This window comes from Pipistrellus hanaki (genome assembly GCF_964339955.1).
Source record: "Pipistrellus hanaki genome assembly, chromosome: 15".
NCBI classification, from domain to species: domain Eukaryota; kingdom Metazoa; phylum Chordata; class Mammalia; order Chiroptera; family Vespertilionidae; genus Pipistrellus; species Pipistrellus hanaki.
Genome location: NC_140517.1, coordinates 17,107,995 through 17,128,919, shown reverse-complemented (window position 1 = coordinate 17,128,919; position 20,925 = coordinate 17,107,995). Strand labels below are relative to the sequence as shown.

The window sequence follows — 20,925 nt, the reverse complement described above, 5'->3', positions numbered from 1 at the left end:
TTCTCCAATCTGAAGGAAAAGAAAACATCAGGTAATTCATCCCATGTGTATCTCTATTATAAAAACCCCATGGCCATGACGCCGAAGACTGGTAGCCAAGAGGCTGACTGCACCTGCATTGGCTGGGACTTGCCAACAGCTTCGTGGGCGGGGCCATGCAATTTCGCAGGCTGGGCTGCTACTGGATATATAATTACAAATTTTAAGTGGAGCATGATGCGAAAAGGACAGGGTTGTATGAGAGATTTGAACAGAGAGATCTACATTAGATTGTCCATTGCTGATATCTCTGAGGAAGTGCTATTTAAGCTGAGTAGATGACCACCTGTGTTAATGTCTAGGGTCAGGAAAGGACAAGAGGAGAGGGCTATGGGGGAGGGTTGACAGGCTGAAAAAGACTGAGGAGGATGGATGGTGGTGGCAGGAAGTAAATGGAAGAGGTCCTCTGGAGCTGAACCCCTGGCAGATGACCTTGACCCAGTGAGAGCCTGGTTCTAAGATTTGTTGGGACAGGTCTATTTTAGATTGTCCTCAGCACTAGGGCATACATAATACCTGGTCTTCAAGTATGGTCTTTACTCCTAAGGCAATGCCTTTCTGATTTTTCAGTTAAAAGCCCAACGTATTGAGCAAGTCCATCAAAACTGGCAGTGCCTGAACTCCAAAGGTGGCCTTTCCAGCTCTAGAAAGATTCTGACATCTCCAGAACCTTAATCCCCTAGCTCCTGCTTTCACCAGGATTCTTGGAAGCTCATCTTGGGCATGTGCAGTTCAGGAATCAGCCAAGGATTCACGGGAGATTTGCATGGAGGAGTTGAGTCTCTCCCTCTCTGACTCCCTCCCTTTCAGTATTCCAATTTAAATTTCTAGCCACTCTGGCCATCTTGAACTTTGACCACTGTCTCTTCAGTCTAGTAAAGGCATATGATGTCTTGCAAAAGGGGATGTGTTTTTAGGAAAACGTCAGTTCAATGTATATCTCCTGGAGTATACGTTCCTTTTTTAAAAAATCAAGTCTTCTCAAGTTTCTGCTGGTTTTAAGTTGAACTTCAAAGCCCTGAAGCAGTTTTTTAAATATATATCTTATCCAGGAATTATAATTGCTGTGAGCAGCAAGACAGTCCAATAAAAGCTACTCTGCTATGACTGGTACTGAAAAGCAAATTGTCTTTTTATGAACTATTATAATAATTGACTTGGTCAATTAATATTTAGGATTACAAAGTAGGCATATACTAATTCTATTATTCGTTATTTATTACCTGGAATATATCTTAAAAGAGAAATTCCCTCTAGTCTTCTATTTGGTTAAATCTAGGTATGGAATACATTAGAAAAGTAGAATAAATGTTTGATGTTTTTCTTTCATTTATTAATTTTCAAGATAATGAGATAGCTCCTTAATATCTCTCAGAAGTGACCAATGAGATTTTTTAGTATTATTATGAACCCATTTACTTAAACACATTTAATATATTTCAAAACTGCAGATGCTATCCTTATTGATGCTAAAATATTTTCACCTTTGGTCAGTGCAAGATTCATCAGTTGGTTCTTTTGACATAAGTCTAATGGGTTTTTCAGTTTCCTTATTTTCTGGTATTATAATACTTAACCTTATTTTAATTTAACATAACTTCTTTTTATCATTAAATTAAAATTTTCAGTCTATAAACTTTGTAGAGTAAGAAGTTATCTTCTTTGATTTTAGCTGACCAGAATCTATCTTTGTTGCAGACGTTGACGTAAAGTGGGATTCCTCAGTCATGGTATTAGCTGATAAACAACCCGAGAACAGGATGGTGTTTCATTCACTTGGGTCAAGATTTTAGCAGAGCTTGTGGAAGCATATTAATAAAAAGGTATTAAATTCCATTTTAACTCTTCTTTATGGTGAATCTAACAAATTTACTGCTTTTCATTCTTTCTCCTAACCGGACATGTGGTCTGAGAGATTAGCATCCCGAAATGAGAAGACTGTTACCTAGTTCTCTCGAATTTTTTTCAGGTGAATATTTGTACTTTTCATTCCAGTTTCTCACATTTCTTAATATTTTTTTCTAAACTAAAATCTACTAATGTAGTCAAAACTTTCAATACTTTTACATTTTAAAATGCATATTCTTATTTTTAAAAGATAACACCAGTATTGTAATTATTGACTTGTTATGCTATTTATTAAATAGAATCCATAATTTTCTCTTAAACAGATTGCATTTAAGCAAATAAACACAGTTTAATACTTCTCTATATTTCTCCTCTTCCAATCTCCTCCCTCAGTTCTCTCTGTGTTCTATGCCTGGTTTTTACCAGACTGAATATACCACTTGGATGATGGGAAAAACCTTCCTGAGCTCACCTCCTTTCATTCATTCATTTGTGCAGAAGACTAACAGTGAAAAGGAACATGCAATTACAATAGAGTGTAAGGTGAGCATGGTGTGATTGGGAGCAGACAGGCTGTTCCAGGAGCAGAGGAAATGTCCTCCGACCTAAGTGTGGAGTATGAAATGTTGTCAGAAGCAGTGATTTCTATGCTGAGAAAAGGTGATGAGTAAAATGAGTATCTAGGTAGAGGAATGAAAGCTGGATGTATGGCAATTGCCTTAAAAAAAAAAAAGTCTTAAAACTCATTTTATGTGAAAGAAATGGAAAGCATGTGAAAGTATAGCTCAATAGCTGATGTTTTTATTCTGTTAAGAATGAAGAAGGAAAGACCATGGATTGCAAGATGAGAATGTTTACCTAAGAACCAGAGAAAAGGTACTTAGAATTTACTAAGTGCAACTGCCTCAGCAATTCCCCCCTAATTAAAGAACATGATCTCCTGTGTCCTAATTGCACTTTCCCTGGAATTCTCAAATAGACACACTGGTGCTCACCCTGGTACTTTCCTTCCTCTGCCTTTGCTTACCATTGCTGACTTTCCTTGGGAAAATTTAGTAGGGTAATATTTCTTTATCATCAAACATTTTCTTTTTCTTTCTCCCACAAGTTATTTCCTTACCTGCATCTTCTGTCTAGATCTGTAAACAGGTGCGGAGCTGCTCTGGCTAAGACATCTGAAATTTATGCTTTCCCTTTGAACCCATAAAGCCTAGCTTCTGCTTCTCTCATTACGCGGGAAAGAACCTCACATTTACTGACATGAAAGTAGAACATGCTCTTTGATATGGATTTCCCATTCACTGGATGCTCCTTCATAACAAGTTATTGCTCAAACTCATTGGGACAGAGGGTAATAAACCTGTGCAGTTCTCACCACAGCCACTTCCCTTGCGATGTCCACTGGACCAGCATCCACCCAGAACTTCGGCAAGCACTTGTCAGGCCCAAGGGGAGCCTGGCATAAAAACACACACTACTTGAAAACGGCAGAAAGTCTCTGGTTTAATTATGTCAGAAATGCATTTCTGCTTCTCAAAATCATGAGTAGTTATTCAAACAGACCACTTCATACTTTAATTATTAACAGTAATGGAATAAGTGGAAATGTTAGGATTTAATAGCAGAAATGATATTTGTATAGGTTGCAATTACATACCTTCAACCCACAGGGTTTAGAGTTCCAACCTTCCAATTTCACAGGCACTTGAATTCAACTGCGTCAACAGTGGAGTTAATTAGCTCTCCTGTGCCCTTTCTGGATTCATTTTTTCTCCTGTGCCCCTCCCAGTAAGTGGCGCTACTTTCCAGATGGGTCTTCAAATCTGATAACTCAGTGCCCCTCACATACAATCACTAAGCTCTCTTGATTCAATATCCTCAGTATATTTTGAGTGTCAAGAGAACCCTATCTTCTGAGTCCTGGTCCTCTCGTTTGAGCTCTATTGTCACTGCAAGAGTTCGGGGGTCTAGCCCATCTGCTGCCTCCAACCTGCACCCCTCATTTCAGTCTGCATGACCATCCTCAAATACACACTGACCCTCCAAGCAATCCTCATTCCTGTGCTGGACTGGGGTACACCCCTCCTCCTATTTTGGACTATCCCAGCCTCCCATGTGAAATATCTATGTCTCAGTTTCAAATCCTATTGCTGTTTTTTTCATACTAATCTCCATATATCAATCACTTATTCCTCACACCCAATATACACTAATGCTACAATAATTTGCATTGAGTTTGTACAATTTTTATAACATTTCCTTCTCTGACCTAAGGGTCAAACACCCCATGTTAGTTGCTATAATGGTCCTGTTTTTATAAATACTCATGCATACGTACCTACATTCTTCCATTTCTATCTCTCTCTAACCCCCTTCCCCAATTGGTGAGCAAGTTGACAGCCAGCTCTGCAGGGTCACCCCGGACCCCCTGTTATGGCTGTTATTCACAGTGGCCTTGTGGGTTACCTTAGCAACATGTACATTGCTTTCTTGGCTTTTATTGTACAGTCAGTCCTATAAATTTTCCATTTTGGGTCTTATAACTTTGTAGCAATTTAGATACTGTTGTGTTTATATTTTGCTATGGAGAGTGAAAGGATTGTGTTAACTAAACCTAGCATTCAAAAGCAAAAATATTATATATAATAATGATTCCCACATTATGCAATATATATGTGTATGTGTGTATGAAATATATATGTATATATGTATATATATGTATACACACACACACACACACACACACACTATTTTAGATTTTCTCCCTATATTCAATACCTAGTAGAGTTCTCTTTCAGCAAATGTCAAAAAATACTTAAAAGGAGAACACATGTATGATTTATCTAGTTGTCAAGAGCATCGGCTTTAGAAGGCAGTGGATCTGAATTTAAATCCTAGATCTAACACAGATGGTATAATCCTGGACAAGGTTCTGTATTTCTCTAAGGTTCACGTTCCCCCGTCCCCCATGTCAGGAGGCTTGAGGCACACGGGCTGGCGGCTGGCATGCAGACCTCCAGGCCTTCCTCACACTCCTGCGAGGCTCACTAAATTGCCAGCATGGACCAGTGTCCCCTGACTGTGGCTCAGGAGAGACCCCGCCCATCTCCCAATACTGCTTTTCTTTTTATAGGGATTGAAGGAGCGTGCCTGGTACATCAGGAGAAAATCCAGCCTGATCCTAGGTCTGGACTATTCCAGACAGAACCTTGCAGTTGTGTTCTTGTGCTGGTAACACCCGCAGCTCTTCCTGGAGGAAAGGGGAAGCCAGTGGCCCCATCTGTACTGGGTACCCAGAGCAAGCCACAGGCCCACGCAGCCACAACAATTCTGCTTGTCTCCTCTTACTCCTGGATAAAATGGTAATATCCATGCTCTACTTCCCTCTGTTGTTAGCAGTGAATCAGAAAATGCCCAGAAAAAAAAAATAGTATCTGACACGTATTAACTGTTTAATAAATGATGTTTATACAGTATCATGTTTTAGTAAACTAATATTCTGTAAGGCTGATGCTATGAATAAGTGTGACGATGGTGTACTAGTGAAGTCAATTTGACCAAATAGAATCCCACAAAGCACCCACAGCCAACCCATTCTGTGGTGATTTTAGGCAATCTCTGAGAGTATTTCTCTATTAGGTTTATGGCTTCTCCTCTTTTACCCAAAATTATAAAACTGTCATTTTACATTGAATCCTATCAAATTGTTTAAGTGTATGTGTTTATGTTTGTGTTAAAGACATGATGGCTCCCAGTGTTGCCCCCTAGACTGAGGGTCAATGAAAAAAGCAGGCTGACTGAAGACGTGGACATTGTGCTTGCTCATTCCTAGAGATGGCCAGTGAAGTCCCAGAGGAAAGAATGTCCCCAGGGTTCCAGATCCGTAAGGGAGGAGGGGCGGATCGGAGTTATCATTAAGCACATGTTAGAGAGCTCAAAGGAGCCTGTACCTCAGCAGCTACTTCCATACGGACCATGAGCATTGCTTCAGTTTTAGAAAAACAGCCCCAATAGTCTTGTGAAACTAATGATGAATTTACATCCTAGATTGAATGTGTATGAAGTGTGTAACACTGAAAAAAATTACTCGACATTTCTAAGCCTCCATTAAGTGAGATTTTTAATGATTAAATTTGAATGTCTATAAAAACTGTACCTGGCAGAGAGTAAGTGCTCTAACAACTGTTAAGCTATCATTGTACTGCGATAAATAAATATTCTGCAAGGTGGAGACTCTGAATGTAATTATAAATACGAAGCATTTTGAAGTTTGTTTTGTAAATTGTGGCATGAGCTTTGCTAGCATCTGTGATCCAAAGACAAATAAGACAGGCTGGGTTCTGTGCACCAGAACCAAAATCTGGGTGGGATATTATTTTAGGGATGGTTTTCTGAAGTGTGACAATTGTGAAGAGAGGAACTAACGCATAAGAGCATCGGCCAAGCTGATTGCTGAAGCCAAGAAAACCAGCAGGAAGCTGGGCAGATGGTGAGAAGCAAGCTGCCCAGGGCTCATCACTATGATGCAGCAGCTGGAGGGAACATGAGCACTGACTGAGCTCTGGACTCGGGCGGACTCGGCTGCACACCAGCTCTGTCCCTGCATATCTGTGTAGCTTGAGCAAGTCTTCCTCCTCTCTGGGCGTTCATTTCCTCATTTGCAAAGTTGGGGGAATGGAATTGTTAAATAATGATACTTATCTGGACATTTTTTCAAATAATAAAACAACTGCTTAATATAGTGCAGATATAAGCACTCAAGAAAAATTTGTTATTTTTAGAAAGATAAAAATTAATACTATTAATATTAATACTATTATGATTCTTCTTAGTTTTAAAAAATATATATATATATTTTTGTTGATTTTAGAGAGGAAGGGAGAGGGAGAGGTAGAAACATCAATGATGAGGGATCAGCTGCTTCTTGCACACCCCTATGTGCCCCGACCAGGAATTGAACTGTGACATCCTGGTTCCTAGGTTGATGCTCAACCACTGAGCCATGCCAGCTGGGCCTAGTTATTACTCTTGATATCAATACTATGATCACCATCATGTAGGCCCTGGCAAGGACAGAATGCTTGCTGGCAGAGGTGAACATCAGGAATGTCACTGAGTAGCAGGGAGACCTACACAATCTGTACAAATGGATTCTCCGTCTGACACAGTTGAGACAACTTCATGTAAATAAAGTGAGCCAGAACCAGCTTAACTTACATCACAACATGACAAAATATAAGTGAAGAAAGCTTTAGTGTCTTTAAAAAAAATAAAGGTTTAGTGGAGAAATGATGATGGAGTAGAACTGAACAGTCCTGGATTCCTTTTCGGTTTCTTCGTGTAATAGAGTGAGATGCTGGGCAAATTACTCAATCTCTCCAAACCTCAGCCTGCTCCTCTGATGATGCTAGATCACGCTAAGGAACTCATTGTTCTATAATACAGGAGCATCACACAGGATGGGAGGCTTGAGGTGGGCTATCAATAACTCTTAGGTGCCTTCCCCACAAAAAGACATAATAAAAGTGCTTCATTAAGAGGAGACTAAGTGAAATCTGTGGTTTCTATCTTTGTTATGTGAAAGTATTTCAAACACAAATTATATTTTGGCGGAGGTCTTTACCCTTTCTATGAATTTATGCTGAGGGCGAAGCATAATTGAGTTGCATGGTGCATTATTTTTAAGCTGGAGGGAGAAAAAAAGCATTCTTTGGTCTCTTAAAGATCAAAGCTTATACTAAATAGAACACTGCCTCTTTTATGAAATTCAGGGAGCCCTAATGAAACATCCAAAAATATTCCAGAGTGGGGAGTTCTAATATCTGAAAGTTTGTCAATAATAGTAGATTTAGATAAATGGATTCACATGTCTACAAACATGTATGTATACTTATCTCTATAACAATTTTTCTATCTGTAAAAATGTTTCCAGTTCTTTAAAAAAAAATTTTTCAGTCCTCATCCAAGGACTGAAATATGTTTATTGATTTTAAAGAGAAGAAGGGGGGAAAAAAGAAAGAGAAAAGAGCAAGAAACATCCATCCATTGCCTCCCATAAACACCCCAACCAGGGATCAAACCCCAAACCTAGGTATAGACCTTGATAGGAATCAAACCTGAAACCTTTTGGTGCATAAAATGATGCTCCAACCAACTGAGCCACCTGGCCAGGGCAAATGCTTCCATTTCTGATTTGAAATATTAAAGATGTATTGGCTTGTATGGGCATACAAAAATTCCTTTTTTGCAATTCTCAGATGGTTAGTTACAATGAACATCTTTTCATATGTCTATGGGCCATCTGTAAGCCCTCTTTGGCAAAGTGTCTATTCAGGTCCTTTGCCCATTTTTTAATTGGATAGTTTGTTTTTTGGTATGTAGCTTTGTAAGCATTTTATAAACTTTGGATATCGACTCCTTATTGGATGGATCACTGGTGAATAGCTTCTCCCATTCAGTGGGTTATCTTTTCATTTTGTTGATGATTTCCTTTGTTGTACAAAAACTTTTAATTTGATGTAGTTACATTTGTTTATTTATTTTTTTAATTCCCTTTCCCAGGGCAATATAGCACCTCACACCTGTCAGATGGCTATGATCAATAAATCAACAAACAGTGGAGAAAAGGGAACCCTCACACACTGTTGGTGGGAATGCAGATTGGTGCAGCCACTGTGGAAAGCAGTGTGAAGTTACTTCAAAAATTAAAAATGGAACTGCCTTAAGACCCAACAACTCAACTTCTGGGAACATATTTGAAGAAACCCAAAACATTAATTCAAAGGAATATGTGTACCCCTAAGAAAATTGTACCTTTTGTGACAGCATGGATGGACCTACAGAGTATTATGCTAAGTGAAATAAGCCAGTCAGAGAAAGACAAATACCATATGATTTCACTCATATGTGGAATCTCATGAACAAAATGAACTATCTATCAAGCAAAACAAAGATAGACCCATAGACAGAGAGAAGGCTGAGAGCTGAGGGGATAGGGGTTGGGGGTGGAGGAACTGAGAAGAAAAAGAAGAGAAAAAACGCATGGACATAGACATCACTGGGGATTGCCAGGGGTGGGAGGTGGGGGGAGGTGGAGGAGGATAAAGGGGGATAAATGGTGTTGAAAGAAGATTTGGCTTGGGATAATGCACACACAACAGTGTACAGATGACGTGCTGTGAAACTGTGCATCTGAAACCTGTATCATTTTGTTAACCAGTATCACCTCAATAAATTCAATAAAAAGGGGAAACATTCCTTTATCTCTTTACATGTCTATAACATCAATTTCTGCATGGAGTCTGGCCTTTGAAGCCTCTCCTCTGACAGCTATGTCAGCGAGCTGGATGAACACTTACTGTATGCGCATCCAAACACCTCGATCCGCATCCCAATCCTGCCCTTGGGGTTCCACTCCAAAGGGAGGAAGCGCAGAAACCTGGCCTTGATCGAAGGCTGGAGTCTATAGTACACGACGCTGTCCGCGTTTGCATTTCCTGAAAATCCCTAGGAAAAAAAAAAAAAAGGAAAGAAGCAAATAGTTGTACTCAAAGCATATCCATCTCACCTTGTCACCTTGTGTGTCGGTGAGCAGTGTCTAACTTGCTTGTTTACTGTAACAATGCCTAACTTCTTTAAGAATATCATGTTCCCGGTTACGTCCGAATGTCTCCCCAACCACAGAAGTTACTATTGCCTAAATTTTTCTTTATATTCAGAGTAGTTTAAATCCCACATTTCCCATTAAGCCACCTTTTAACCATGATAACCTCGATGAGTGTTGTTTCTCTAAAGTGCACATTAAACTTAAAACATTGTAAAGAGCACAAAAACTTAAGAAAATCTATCAGTACTCAAAATCCACTATCAGCAAAGAAGTAGCTCAGTTAATTGATGAATGGGTAAGGTTATGCCACGTCTCTGTTGTTTCACTTTCTCAACTTACTCATTAACATCAACAAATGTATCTCCCAACATTCAAGTCAGAACTATTCTCTAATAGCGGGTTGTTAAACTTCACCATGCTGCTGGATAAGCACATTAGAAATCGTTAAGGGAAATTGCAAGCAATAATAATTTGGAAAGACCTGTAATTAGACTTACGGACTCTAGAATTTGAAAGCTAAAAGGACCTTGAGAATGATGCTAAACTAGCACAGTCAAATTATAGGTGGGGAAATTAAAGGTCAGAAAGATAGGGGAAATAAACAAAATACTATTATACAGTAAGATCAGGAGTGATGTTCCCCCTACAATATCGCAAGGCACCTACTTGACACACAGCTCACCTGTGAAACCCACACACCACAGCCCCTAACATGTAAGCAGGTTTTAGTTTCCCCTATGTGGCATACTGCACGGCTCCATAGAGGAAGACGTTAGGCTGAAACAGAAGTTGTTCTAAAAAAAAATTATATTTTAATTTATCTTCCTCTTCCTCATCCTCCTTTTATTTAACAATTAGCATATGTAGAAGCAAAGTTGGGGAACCTTTTTCAGGCTCATGATACATCATCGCCTTATTACCACAAGAGGATCAACAAATAAGTCAATCTCATGTACATCACACAGGCAAAGGCAAATAAATGCATTAGGAATACCAGTACCCAGGGAGTTTCCTCATTTGCCCACTTTTCTTTCTAGTTCAAAAATACCCCTTTATCAGCATCTACCAAAATATTTTCTAATACATAAAAATAATAGTCTGGGTGTTTCACAGTCAGATTAATTTGATTTGATTCCCCTTTTCAGTCAATAATCTGCCTCCTGCCCCCATCCTCACCCCACCCCACCAATACCCCATGTGCCCAATTCCCAGGTTTACAAACACAGTTCTGTGATGGCACCTCCATAGGGTATCAAAAATTGGGGCATCTTTCTTCATTTCATCTGTGACCAACAAAGCATTATGTCATCAGAACCACCTCAATGGCCTCTTCCTCACTTGTTTATTCTTCTGTTCCCTGTCACCATATCTCCATCCCCATCCCAAACCTCTTCCCCTCCAAGCAGTCAGTAAGATACTTAAAGGTAAAATAAATAACATCACTCCCCCTGCTCCTGTTACCACTTAAAACAAAATCCAAACTCCCTATCAAACATACAGAGTCTTTGGCAACAACCTCCATTATGTGTCAGCCACGCTAGATGTCTTTGAACAAGCCAGGCTCAGGCAGGCTGTTCACTTCTCTCTCAAGTTTCTTCCCTTGAGATCTTTGCATGACCAGCTGCTCTTGTCATTTCAGGCCTTGGTCCAAATATTACCGCCTTTCTGATTCTAGCTTCTGATGTGGTGTATCTGACACCCCTGCACCTTATCTTCCTGCTTTATTTTATATTTTTATATTACTCATTATTTGGGGATCTTCTTTTGTTTGTTATTTATTTGTCTATCTTATATAGTAGAAGACAAAAGCCCTTTTATGGCCATCCACAGTACCTAGGGCATGGCTTGGCTCTAAGTGGTTCCCAATAAAAAATATTTGTGCCCAGCTGGCATGCCTCAGCAGTTGAGCATTGACCTATGAACCAAGAAGTCACTGTTTGATCCTAGTCAGGGCACATGCCCGGGTTGTGGGCTCGATCCCCAGTAGGAGGTGTTCAAAAGGCAGCCAATCAATGACTCTCATCCCTAATGTTTCTATCTCTCACTCCCTCTCCCTTCCTCTTTGAAATCAATTAAATATTTAAAAAAATAAAAATATATTTGTTGCATGTATATGCTTCAGAAAGGCGGGCTTGAAAACAGAACAAAGTTCAATAGGATTCTCAATTACAGGATCTCTCAGGGCATGTCAAAGGCGAATGTGCAAATGTACACTGTATCTCCCATAACAAGGGTAGTTATCCAAGGCATTTCAAACATATTAGGTCCACATTTCTAGTTACTATTTCCCAGAACATAAATAGGAGAACACTAATTCCACAGGCATTTGGATTCTGATAACCAGACCCATGTAGAACGCTCCATTTTATTCTGCTCCTCAAAATTTCATGCTCTGGGCATTGGTGTGTGTGTGTGTGTGTGTGTGTGTGTGTGTGTGTGTGTGTGGTGTGAGTGGTGTGAGTGGTGTGTGTGGTGTGTGTGTATGTGTGTGTTTACAGGCTCTCCAAATCAGGATAATGTGCATCCAGGATTGAGAGTCTGGTCCAAATATTACCACCTTTTTGAACCCTGCTTCTAAAGTAGTGTATCTGACACCCCTGTATCTATATCAGCAGACATTCAATCCTAATCAGACCCTCTTATCCTCTGAATCTATTTTCCTGGGTGCCACTCACAGGCTAATACAATCCCTAATTATGATTTCTTTCAGTGAACAGCTGGATGATAAATTGGTTCCATAAGAGCTCACATTTTTTTCAAAATTAATGTAACTTCATAGATTTAGATAGATGCCGCTACGATGATCACAGCATCTTATGGGGAAAGAAGAAAAGATGCATAGTGACAGCGGCAATAGGCTAGTAGAGCAGGGAGGTCTTTCACATTTCCCTGATTGCTTTCGACTTATTTGAGTTTTGAGAACATAAGGAAGAAATATAAGATGCTTAGTTTGTATATGTAATAAAAATATCTTGGCGCATTCAAAATTGTAAACAGTTTTTCATCCAAAGATTGAAGGAAATTATGAGGTGGGGGATATGGTTTTTACTTAGTATGTTTCAGTCATATGTAAATGTTTAATGAGCATCTATTCATTTTACAATAATTGGTAAAATAAAGTAAGATGTAGACATAAAAAAGTGTGAACAGTGACAGAGCAGATAGAAATATCATTTAGCTGTGCTCTGGGTACCTTAAATAAGTTTTCTAAGACCAATGCCATTGGGAAAATAAGCACCATTAATATTAATTAAATAGAGGGGCAGGCAAAAGTAGGTTTTCAGTTGCAATACAAATAAATAATACAATAGTTAATAAATAATGCAAGAATAAACTCTGTTTCACATACAACTCAACCTAATTTTGCCCACCCCTCTATATTTAACTGACCAATAATATTTGCATTGCTCTGCTCCATGTATTGAAATTTTTCCAGTACACAAGACAAAGATTCTGCAATGAACTCAATATTTAATGGTATTTTTTTTCAGCATGAGGTTGAGGATTCATCGCCTTATAAATGAAAATCTCATGCACACTATCAGCTTTCACATATATGTCCTTTGCCTAGGAGACATTCTATAATTTTCTATGAAGATTTTTCATGCTGTCACAATTCATAAAGGAAATAGTGGGTTTAACTATCTCTCAAAAATTGTATTATATGTTCGTGTATTCCCTTATATGTCAGAATTAGTTGAGGTGCTGTCTAGAAATGCAGGTTTCTAATAGCTAGTGAAGTTGAACACCTTTTCAGATCTGATGGGTCTTTGCATGTCTTCTTAGGATAGGTGTCTCTTCAGTTCTTTTGCCCGTTTTTCAATTGGATTGTTTCACTGTTTGGTGTTGAGTTCTATGAATTGTTTATATATTTTGGATATTGACCCCTCCCCCGAGCTGTTGTATGCACATAACATCTCCCACTTGGTTGGCTGCCTTTTGTTTTCTTGTCAGTTTCTTTTGCTGTGCAGAAGCTTTTTAGTTTGTGATAGTCCATTCATTTATGTTTGCCTTTGCTTCCCTTGCCTTTGGGGTCAAAATCATATAAAATGTTCTTTACAACCAAGGCTCATAAGTTTAGTACCAATGTTTTCTTCTATGTACTTTACTGTTTCAGATCTTATATTTAGGTCTTTGATCCCTTTTGAATGAATTGTTTTACAAAGGGGCAATCTGTAATCTAAGTTCATTCTTTTGCATGTGGCTTTCCACTTCTCCCAGCACCATTTATTGAAGAGGTTTTCTTTTTTCCAATGTGTGTTTTTTGTTCCTTTGCCAGAAATTATTTGCACATAAACCCATGGTTTATCAAAACTCCTGAGACACTACCTCACACCTGTCAGAGTGAATATTATGAACAAGATAGGTAATACGTGTTAAAGAGGTGTGGAGAAAAAGAAGACTCGCTCACTGCTGGTGGAAATGTAAACTGGTACAACTGCTATGGACGTCAGTATGCTGTTTCCTCAAAAAATTACGAATAGAGTTACCATATGACCCAGCAATGCCTCTGCTGAGAATCTACCCCCAAAACACTCAAAAACATTTATTTGAAATGATATAAGCACCTTTATGTTCACTGCAACAGCATTCATAGTGGCCAAGACATGGAAACAACCAAAGTGTCCTTAGATGGAAAACTGGGAAATGAAGATTTGGAATGCTACACAGCCATAAGAAAAGATGAAATACTGCCGTCTGGGACAACATGGATGAACCTTGAGAATATTATGCTATGTGAAATAAGTCAGTCAGAAAAGGCTAAAGACCATATGGTTTCACTCTTAGGTGGGATATAAAACTGAAACTTGGAGACACAGAGAGCAATGTGTGGTTACCAGAGGGAAAGGTACAAGGGGCCAAATATACAGAAGATAGTTTGCTGTTAGGTGATGGGCACACAGTGCAATAAACAGATCATGTATCATAGTAATGTTCACTTGAATAATATGACCCTATTAACCAATGTCATCCCAATAAAGTTAATAAAAATAAATAACTGAAAATAAATTTTAGAGTTCGTTACTTACAAAAAGAAAGAAATGCAGTTTTCTAGATCCTGCACCTTTTGCCCTAAACCTGTGGGTGGGCTGGGCTCTGCATTTGTAACCCATGTCAAGCTAACTAGTACTTTTGAAAATTCTTCTGTCTTGTGGATAAACGGTGTTCTTTGTCCCTCCCTGTATTATCGTTAAGACTTGTCAGAGAGGGAAAATATTTTAGGAGGCGAGTTCACTAGGGCTAACTTGCAAAGAGAGAAATAGGCAGCAACTGTTCTGTGTCATCGATCTGAATATCTTCAAAGTCAAGTTTGTGTCTCAGCATCAGCCATCGCAGAAATATATTATGTAGCTTTAATATCTGCCTCAACCCTGTGAAATAGTAATTTTCTACCCACTTTAAAACTGAGGGTAATGAGAATTATAGAGGTTATGTGCCTAAAACCACACAGCTAGAACACGGCAGAGTAAGTAATTCCAGGCTTTTTTTTAACTCCAAAGCCCATAATTTAGCTAAGCCATCAAAAGGGCTCATTCTAACCGAATATGAAAGCAAGAACTCACCCTAGAGGAAACGTGATATTTTATTTGAGGCTTTTTTAGTTTTTCTCATATTTTATATTTAAAGCCTTTTGACATATTTGACAGTAATGCAACTTAAATTATTGCTGAACTGGGACACAGCTCTACCAGTTGACTTTTATAGACAAAAGGGTTGTTCTATTAAACTTTACATTTTTCTCAAAACTACTGGAGTAGAATGAAAATAAAAGGCAAATGTCCAATAATGAATAGGACTCTTGCATATAAATAAAAATCTCCTAAAAGATATAGAATGTAAAGGAATATATCATTACATTATCAACTATATGAAATATCTGTAAGTAAAATTAAGGTTATATGCCTTATTTGATAAAAATAAAAAAAGCCTAAATTGCATTTTTCTTTTCTTTGAGACTTGATGCTTTTCAAATTCAATGAGTTGTTCATAGATTTTTTTTGGAAATGTATTCTTACCAAGATTATTTATGGTTATTAATGAATTAAATTTTTACACAGGATTTTAAGTATCTTCATAATGATTCTAAAGTTTATGAAGAGGTGTAATAGCATTAATTTCTTTTTCAAATATTAACTGAGCAATTCATCTAAGAGAGCCAAGATGTGTAGAGAAATGCCATATGGCAGTTCATGAGGGGATCCAAAATACTGCTGTAATAAATCAGAAACATGGGACCAGTTACATGTGGTTGTACAGCAGACTCTGCAATTACATAAAAATATGTCTGGCTCCCACCAAAATAAAAAGCAACACTGGTAGAAATTCTACATAACAAACAGGCAAACATGAAAATTTCCTGACCTCTCTTACAAGAATGACTTACATATCTAATTTACATATGACCTACTTCCAAGTACAGCTCATTTTGACACTGTCAGCTGACATCTAGACACTAAATATATCATAACAACATGCTGTCTAATGGAAATCAGATCTTTGTGATATTGGTTATAAATATTTACAAAGTATGCTTCCCAAGAGATTGCCAGGTCTAAAAAAGTGCAAAAGGAAAGCAAAGAATGTTGGTAGTGGGGAATTTGCTAATATGAACCGTGATAAGAATACTTTTAAACATTATATTGAACAAGACAGTGTAATTATTATATCTACAAAAGTTGACTCCATCTTGGGAGGGTGAATATAATTCATTTACTGTAATAGAGAAACAGTAATGAGAGTACAGAAATCAAATTAGAGAAAGTTGTCTTGTTGTGTGTATAATAAATCTCAATTTTCAAAATGAGTATAGAATTTAATTAATATGAAATAAATTTCTACCATCCCTCAGAGACTATTCAATAAAACTTTAAAATATTTATTTGAAGGATACCAAATTAGTAACAATATTTTGATGAGGTCCCATGTCTCGGCTCTAACATTATAAGCTGAAGTTGAAAAACATACTGTTACCATAGAACAGTCGGATTTCTTAGGACCGAAAGATCAAATGTCAGGAGAGAGAGAAAGCACATGTAAGATACAACCTTCACTGTAGTCCACAACTATTATTCAGACACAACAATAAATTGATATGTGAAAGATACATGGACAGGCCATTAAGCTTAAATTTATAAGAGGATAATATCTGTATAATTTTGTGGATGCTTAAAATTTTATTGAGATAGAAAATAACTTTTAACTATAAAAGCACCATGTTATAGTAGTGACAGATTACCAAATACTGAACAACCCTCCAGCTAGAAAAGCTGTAAAGATGAAAAATGGGGAATGAAGCACTAAAAGACCATAAACTATTAAATGTCCAAGATCTGGGAGACAAAAACCCAAAGAGGTAAACCTATCTGTGAGTCCCTTTCCCCTTCATAAGTGACTAAAGGAACCCTGATAAGGAAAGGCTGAGATGCTGAGAACCCAAGCAGATCTCTGACAACTCAAGTGTTAGGAACAAAATTTTAGTTCTACATCCTTTAAGGATGGGATACCCAGGTTTCATGTCAGAACTTCGAGGGTCTGCAACTTAGAATAAATGATAGTCAGAAAGGGACACCTCCTCACAGATTAAAACTCAGCTTCTGATCTTCTCAATCCGTGAAATTATATTAAGATACCGATGTCTAGTGTTCCCTGCTGCCTGCAGAAGCAAATATAATTACACTCTGTAAAAAACAAAAACAAAAACAAAAACTGTCTGGATCCCAAATTATCTGTATAGTTTTTCATATATAATATCCTATACCCAATAGATTAAAAAAAAAACAGCAGCAGCTGTTCTTAGAGTGAACTTTATAGAATATACACACATACTGTAGTAAATAGGAAAGCCATCTATATTTAAAGACTTTGGAAATCATCACTCTACTGTATATAATAAAAAAGCTGGACAAACTGAAAATCAATGACTTTTCTCAGGCCGATCAGAAAACTGAGGTTACATGGTGCTATGGTCTGGATTGTGTGCCCTCAAAATCACATATTGAAGCCTTAACCACCAATGTGATGTATCTGAAGATGGAGCCTTTGAAAGGTGATAGGTTTAGATTAAGTCATGAGGGTGGGGCTCTCATAATGAGTTTATTGTCCTTATAAGAGGAGAAAGAGACCAGAGCTCTCTCTCACTTGTCAGGTGAGAACACAGCAGGCCTGGAAAGGGTTTTCACCAGGAACCAAATCAGTCAGCAGCTTGATCTTGGACTTCTCAACCTCCAGAACTATCCTATATAATGAAGAAGTAATATGCAAATTAACCTTCACACCCTCACAAGATGGCTGCCTACGACCAAGTTGGCAGGGGGGTTAGTGAGGGATGACCAAATGAATGAACAAGCAGGCTGTATGGGGCAACCAGGCTAGAAGGGGGGGGGGGGGGGGCTGTGTGGGGTGACCAAGCTGACAAGGGGGGATACAAGAAGTTGGGGGCAACAAGGCCAGCAGAGGGAGGCAGTTGGGGGTGACCAGGCTGGCGGGGGGGGGGGGGGGGGGGGGCAGTTGAGGGCAACCAGGCTGGCAGGGGGCAGGCAGTAAGGGTTGACCAGGCCAGCAATGGGGGGGGGAGGGGGAGAGAGAAACCAGGCAGGCAGGCAGGCCAGTGATTAGGAGCCAGCAGACCAGGATTGTGAGATAGATGTCCCAGATTGGAGAGGTTGTAGGCTGGGTTGAGGGGACCCCACCCCCCACCCCATGCATGAATTTCGTGCACCAGGCCTCTAGTGAGAAATAAATGCCTATTGTTTAAGTCACCCAGTCAATGGTATTTTCTTATAACAGCCTGAGCCTACTAATACACGTGACAAACCACCAACAACCCTGAAATGTGGAGAGATAAGACTATCCAAAGAATCAGAGCCGAGATAAGTCCACCTATAGCAGAAGCCACTGGTTCCATAAACTTATAGTAATGCTTATATGATAATTTTCATGACTTGATGGAGGCCAAGTGAATCAGCATGACAGTGAGATAAATTCCTAAAGACCACAGTACCTCCAGGAACATTTCCATGTCATCTAGGAAGATCAGGAAAAATCTACTCCTGGCTCTGGCAGGGAGGGGGAAAGGCAATCATTGTGAAATATGCCCAAAGTGTTCTCCAAAACAAAGGCCTGCTGTCCAAGGAAAAAGATTCAGCCAGAGCCTTATCTCAGTTGGCAAAGGGCACTCCTCCCACTTGTTTCCCTAGTCTTCCTGTCATACATAAGGGGAAAAGTAGATCAGCAGGAGTCAGGTCTTCAAGGATATAAACTGGAAACTCAGTAGCCAGAAAAAAAAAATAAGAAGCCAGGGTGAGGGGGAGCTAAACCACCAAAGAAACATTAGTGAATGTCACAGTTCTGACAAAATCTCAGTAAAGACATTGACATTTGTTTGGGATATAATAGAATGCTCTCAATTCCTTCCCATCATCCCACCACACCAAGACTCCTATAGAACAAGTGAAATAATTGCAAAACCCAGACAATGGAGAAGAAAGGCTAACACAAGGGTATCGTGTGACTTCTGAAGCCTGTGGCACCTACAGCATGCACAGGAAACAATAAAGAAAGCCCAATTCCTAACCATATTAATGTAAGTCCTCAAATGAAAGTCACATTTACCTCATTTCCCTTTACCGATGCAACATGTCCAGGTTTCAACAAAAGAATTGTAAGGTATGCCAAAAGGTAAGAAAAAAAGCAGTCTGCAGAGACAAAACAATCGCTAGAACCAGACTCCCATATGTCACAGATTTCTGAGTGATCAGAGTTTGAATTTAAAACTACTGTGATTAATATGCTAAGGGCTCTGAAGGGAAAAGTGGACAACATGCAAGAACAGATGGGTAATGTAAACAGAGGGATGAAAAATCTAAGAAAGAACCATGGGGAAATACCAGAAATCAAAAACACCGTGACAGAAGTACAGAATGTCTTTGATGGGCACATCAATAGGTTCGACACAGCAAGGAAAGAACCAGTGAGGTTGAAAATAAGAAAACACAAACTTCTCAAATTAAAATGCAAAGAAATAAAAGGTACCTGCACTACTTATTAAGTAGTATAATGTTATTCGAAGATGGGATTTGATTAGGTGAGGACTGTCACTAACATTTTAAAAAATATACTTGAGTCATACAAAATACTTAAACCTAGATAAGGCATCAAAATGGAGGAACAAGGAACAAAGTCAAATGCAACAAATAGAGCAGTTATAAACATGGTAGATATTTATCCAAATATGACAATAATCATTTTAAAAGTGAATAATTTTAAAGAGTGAATGATCTAAATACACTATTTAAAAGACAAAAATCATCAGAGTACAAAAAAATGATCAGATGCAATTACATGTTATTTATAAGAAATCCACTTTGCCTAGCCAGTGTGGCTCAGTGGTTGAGCATCAGCCTATGAACCAGGAGGTCCCAGTTCAATTCTTATTCAGAGTACATGCCTGGGTTGCAGGTTCGATCCCCAGTTGGGGGTATGCAGGAAGCAGTCAATCAATGGTTCTCTCTATGTGATATTTATATATATATATATAAATATATATATATATATCCCTCTCTGTTCCTCTCTGAAATCAATAAAAGTTACATGTTTTTTAAAAAGAAAGAAATACACTTTAAATATAAAGACTAAAAAAGATGAAAAGTAAAGGGACGGAGAAAGATATACCATGCCAATGTGAAAAATCCAGAAATAGAAAAATCCAGAAATAGAAAAATTAAAAACACAAGGAAGATAAGTAGAGATAAATAGGGTGGCTTATAAAGTGAAAATGAGGAAGTTTCAATGATTGGTTACCATAGGAGTTTTTCAGACAGCAGAGGATTGCTTCAAACTGATCATCTTATACCATTTTTAGGAATATGTCTTAAATTACTTTTATGATTATCAGAAGTGTTTATAAAATGCAAAGTTTCAGTTATGTTCATGAAATAAGCTAGATTGAGTTTTGCTTACATGGCTTACATGGTTTTGCCTGCTCAGGGAATTTTCAAATTTGGCTTTCATTCTGTATTTTACTTTAATACTAACATTAATCTACAGAAAGCTGGAGTAACTATATTAATCTCAGACAAAGCAGACTGCAGAACAAGGAAGATCAGTAGAGATAAATAGGCAACACTGTATGATTTCAAGCAATCCATTTTCCAAGATGATATAACAATCCTCAACATGTATGTATCTAATAGCAGAGAGTCAAAATACATGAGCAAATACTAATTGAACTGCAAGGAGAAACAGACAAATCCATTATTATAGCTGGAGTAATTGATATATCAAGGAGACATAAAATAGTAAGAATACAGAAGAGCTGTATAGATATATTAATCAACCGGGTCTAATTGACATTTTAGAATATTCCATCTAAGAAGAGCTCCATCTAAGTTCATCCGGAACATTCAACCAAGATAAACTGCACTGTGGGCTCT

At 38.3% G+C, this 20,925-nt stretch overlaps 1 protein-coding gene across 2 annotated transcripts in view; it reads right to left on the bottom strand.

The window, feature by feature from the left end:
- CNTNAP4 (contactin associated protein family member 4) overlaps positions 1–20,925 on the bottom strand; it is a 235,965-nt gene that overhangs the window by 105,696 nt on the left and 109,344 nt on the right. For both annotated transcript variants that reach the window (XM_084860693.1, XM_084860692.1), the window contains exon 4: positions 9,246–9,393. In XM_084860693.1, the coding sequence (XP_084716819.1) occupies positions 9,246–9,393 (148 nt within the window). The remainder of the gene's footprint in view (positions 1–9,245; positions 9,394–20,925) is intronic.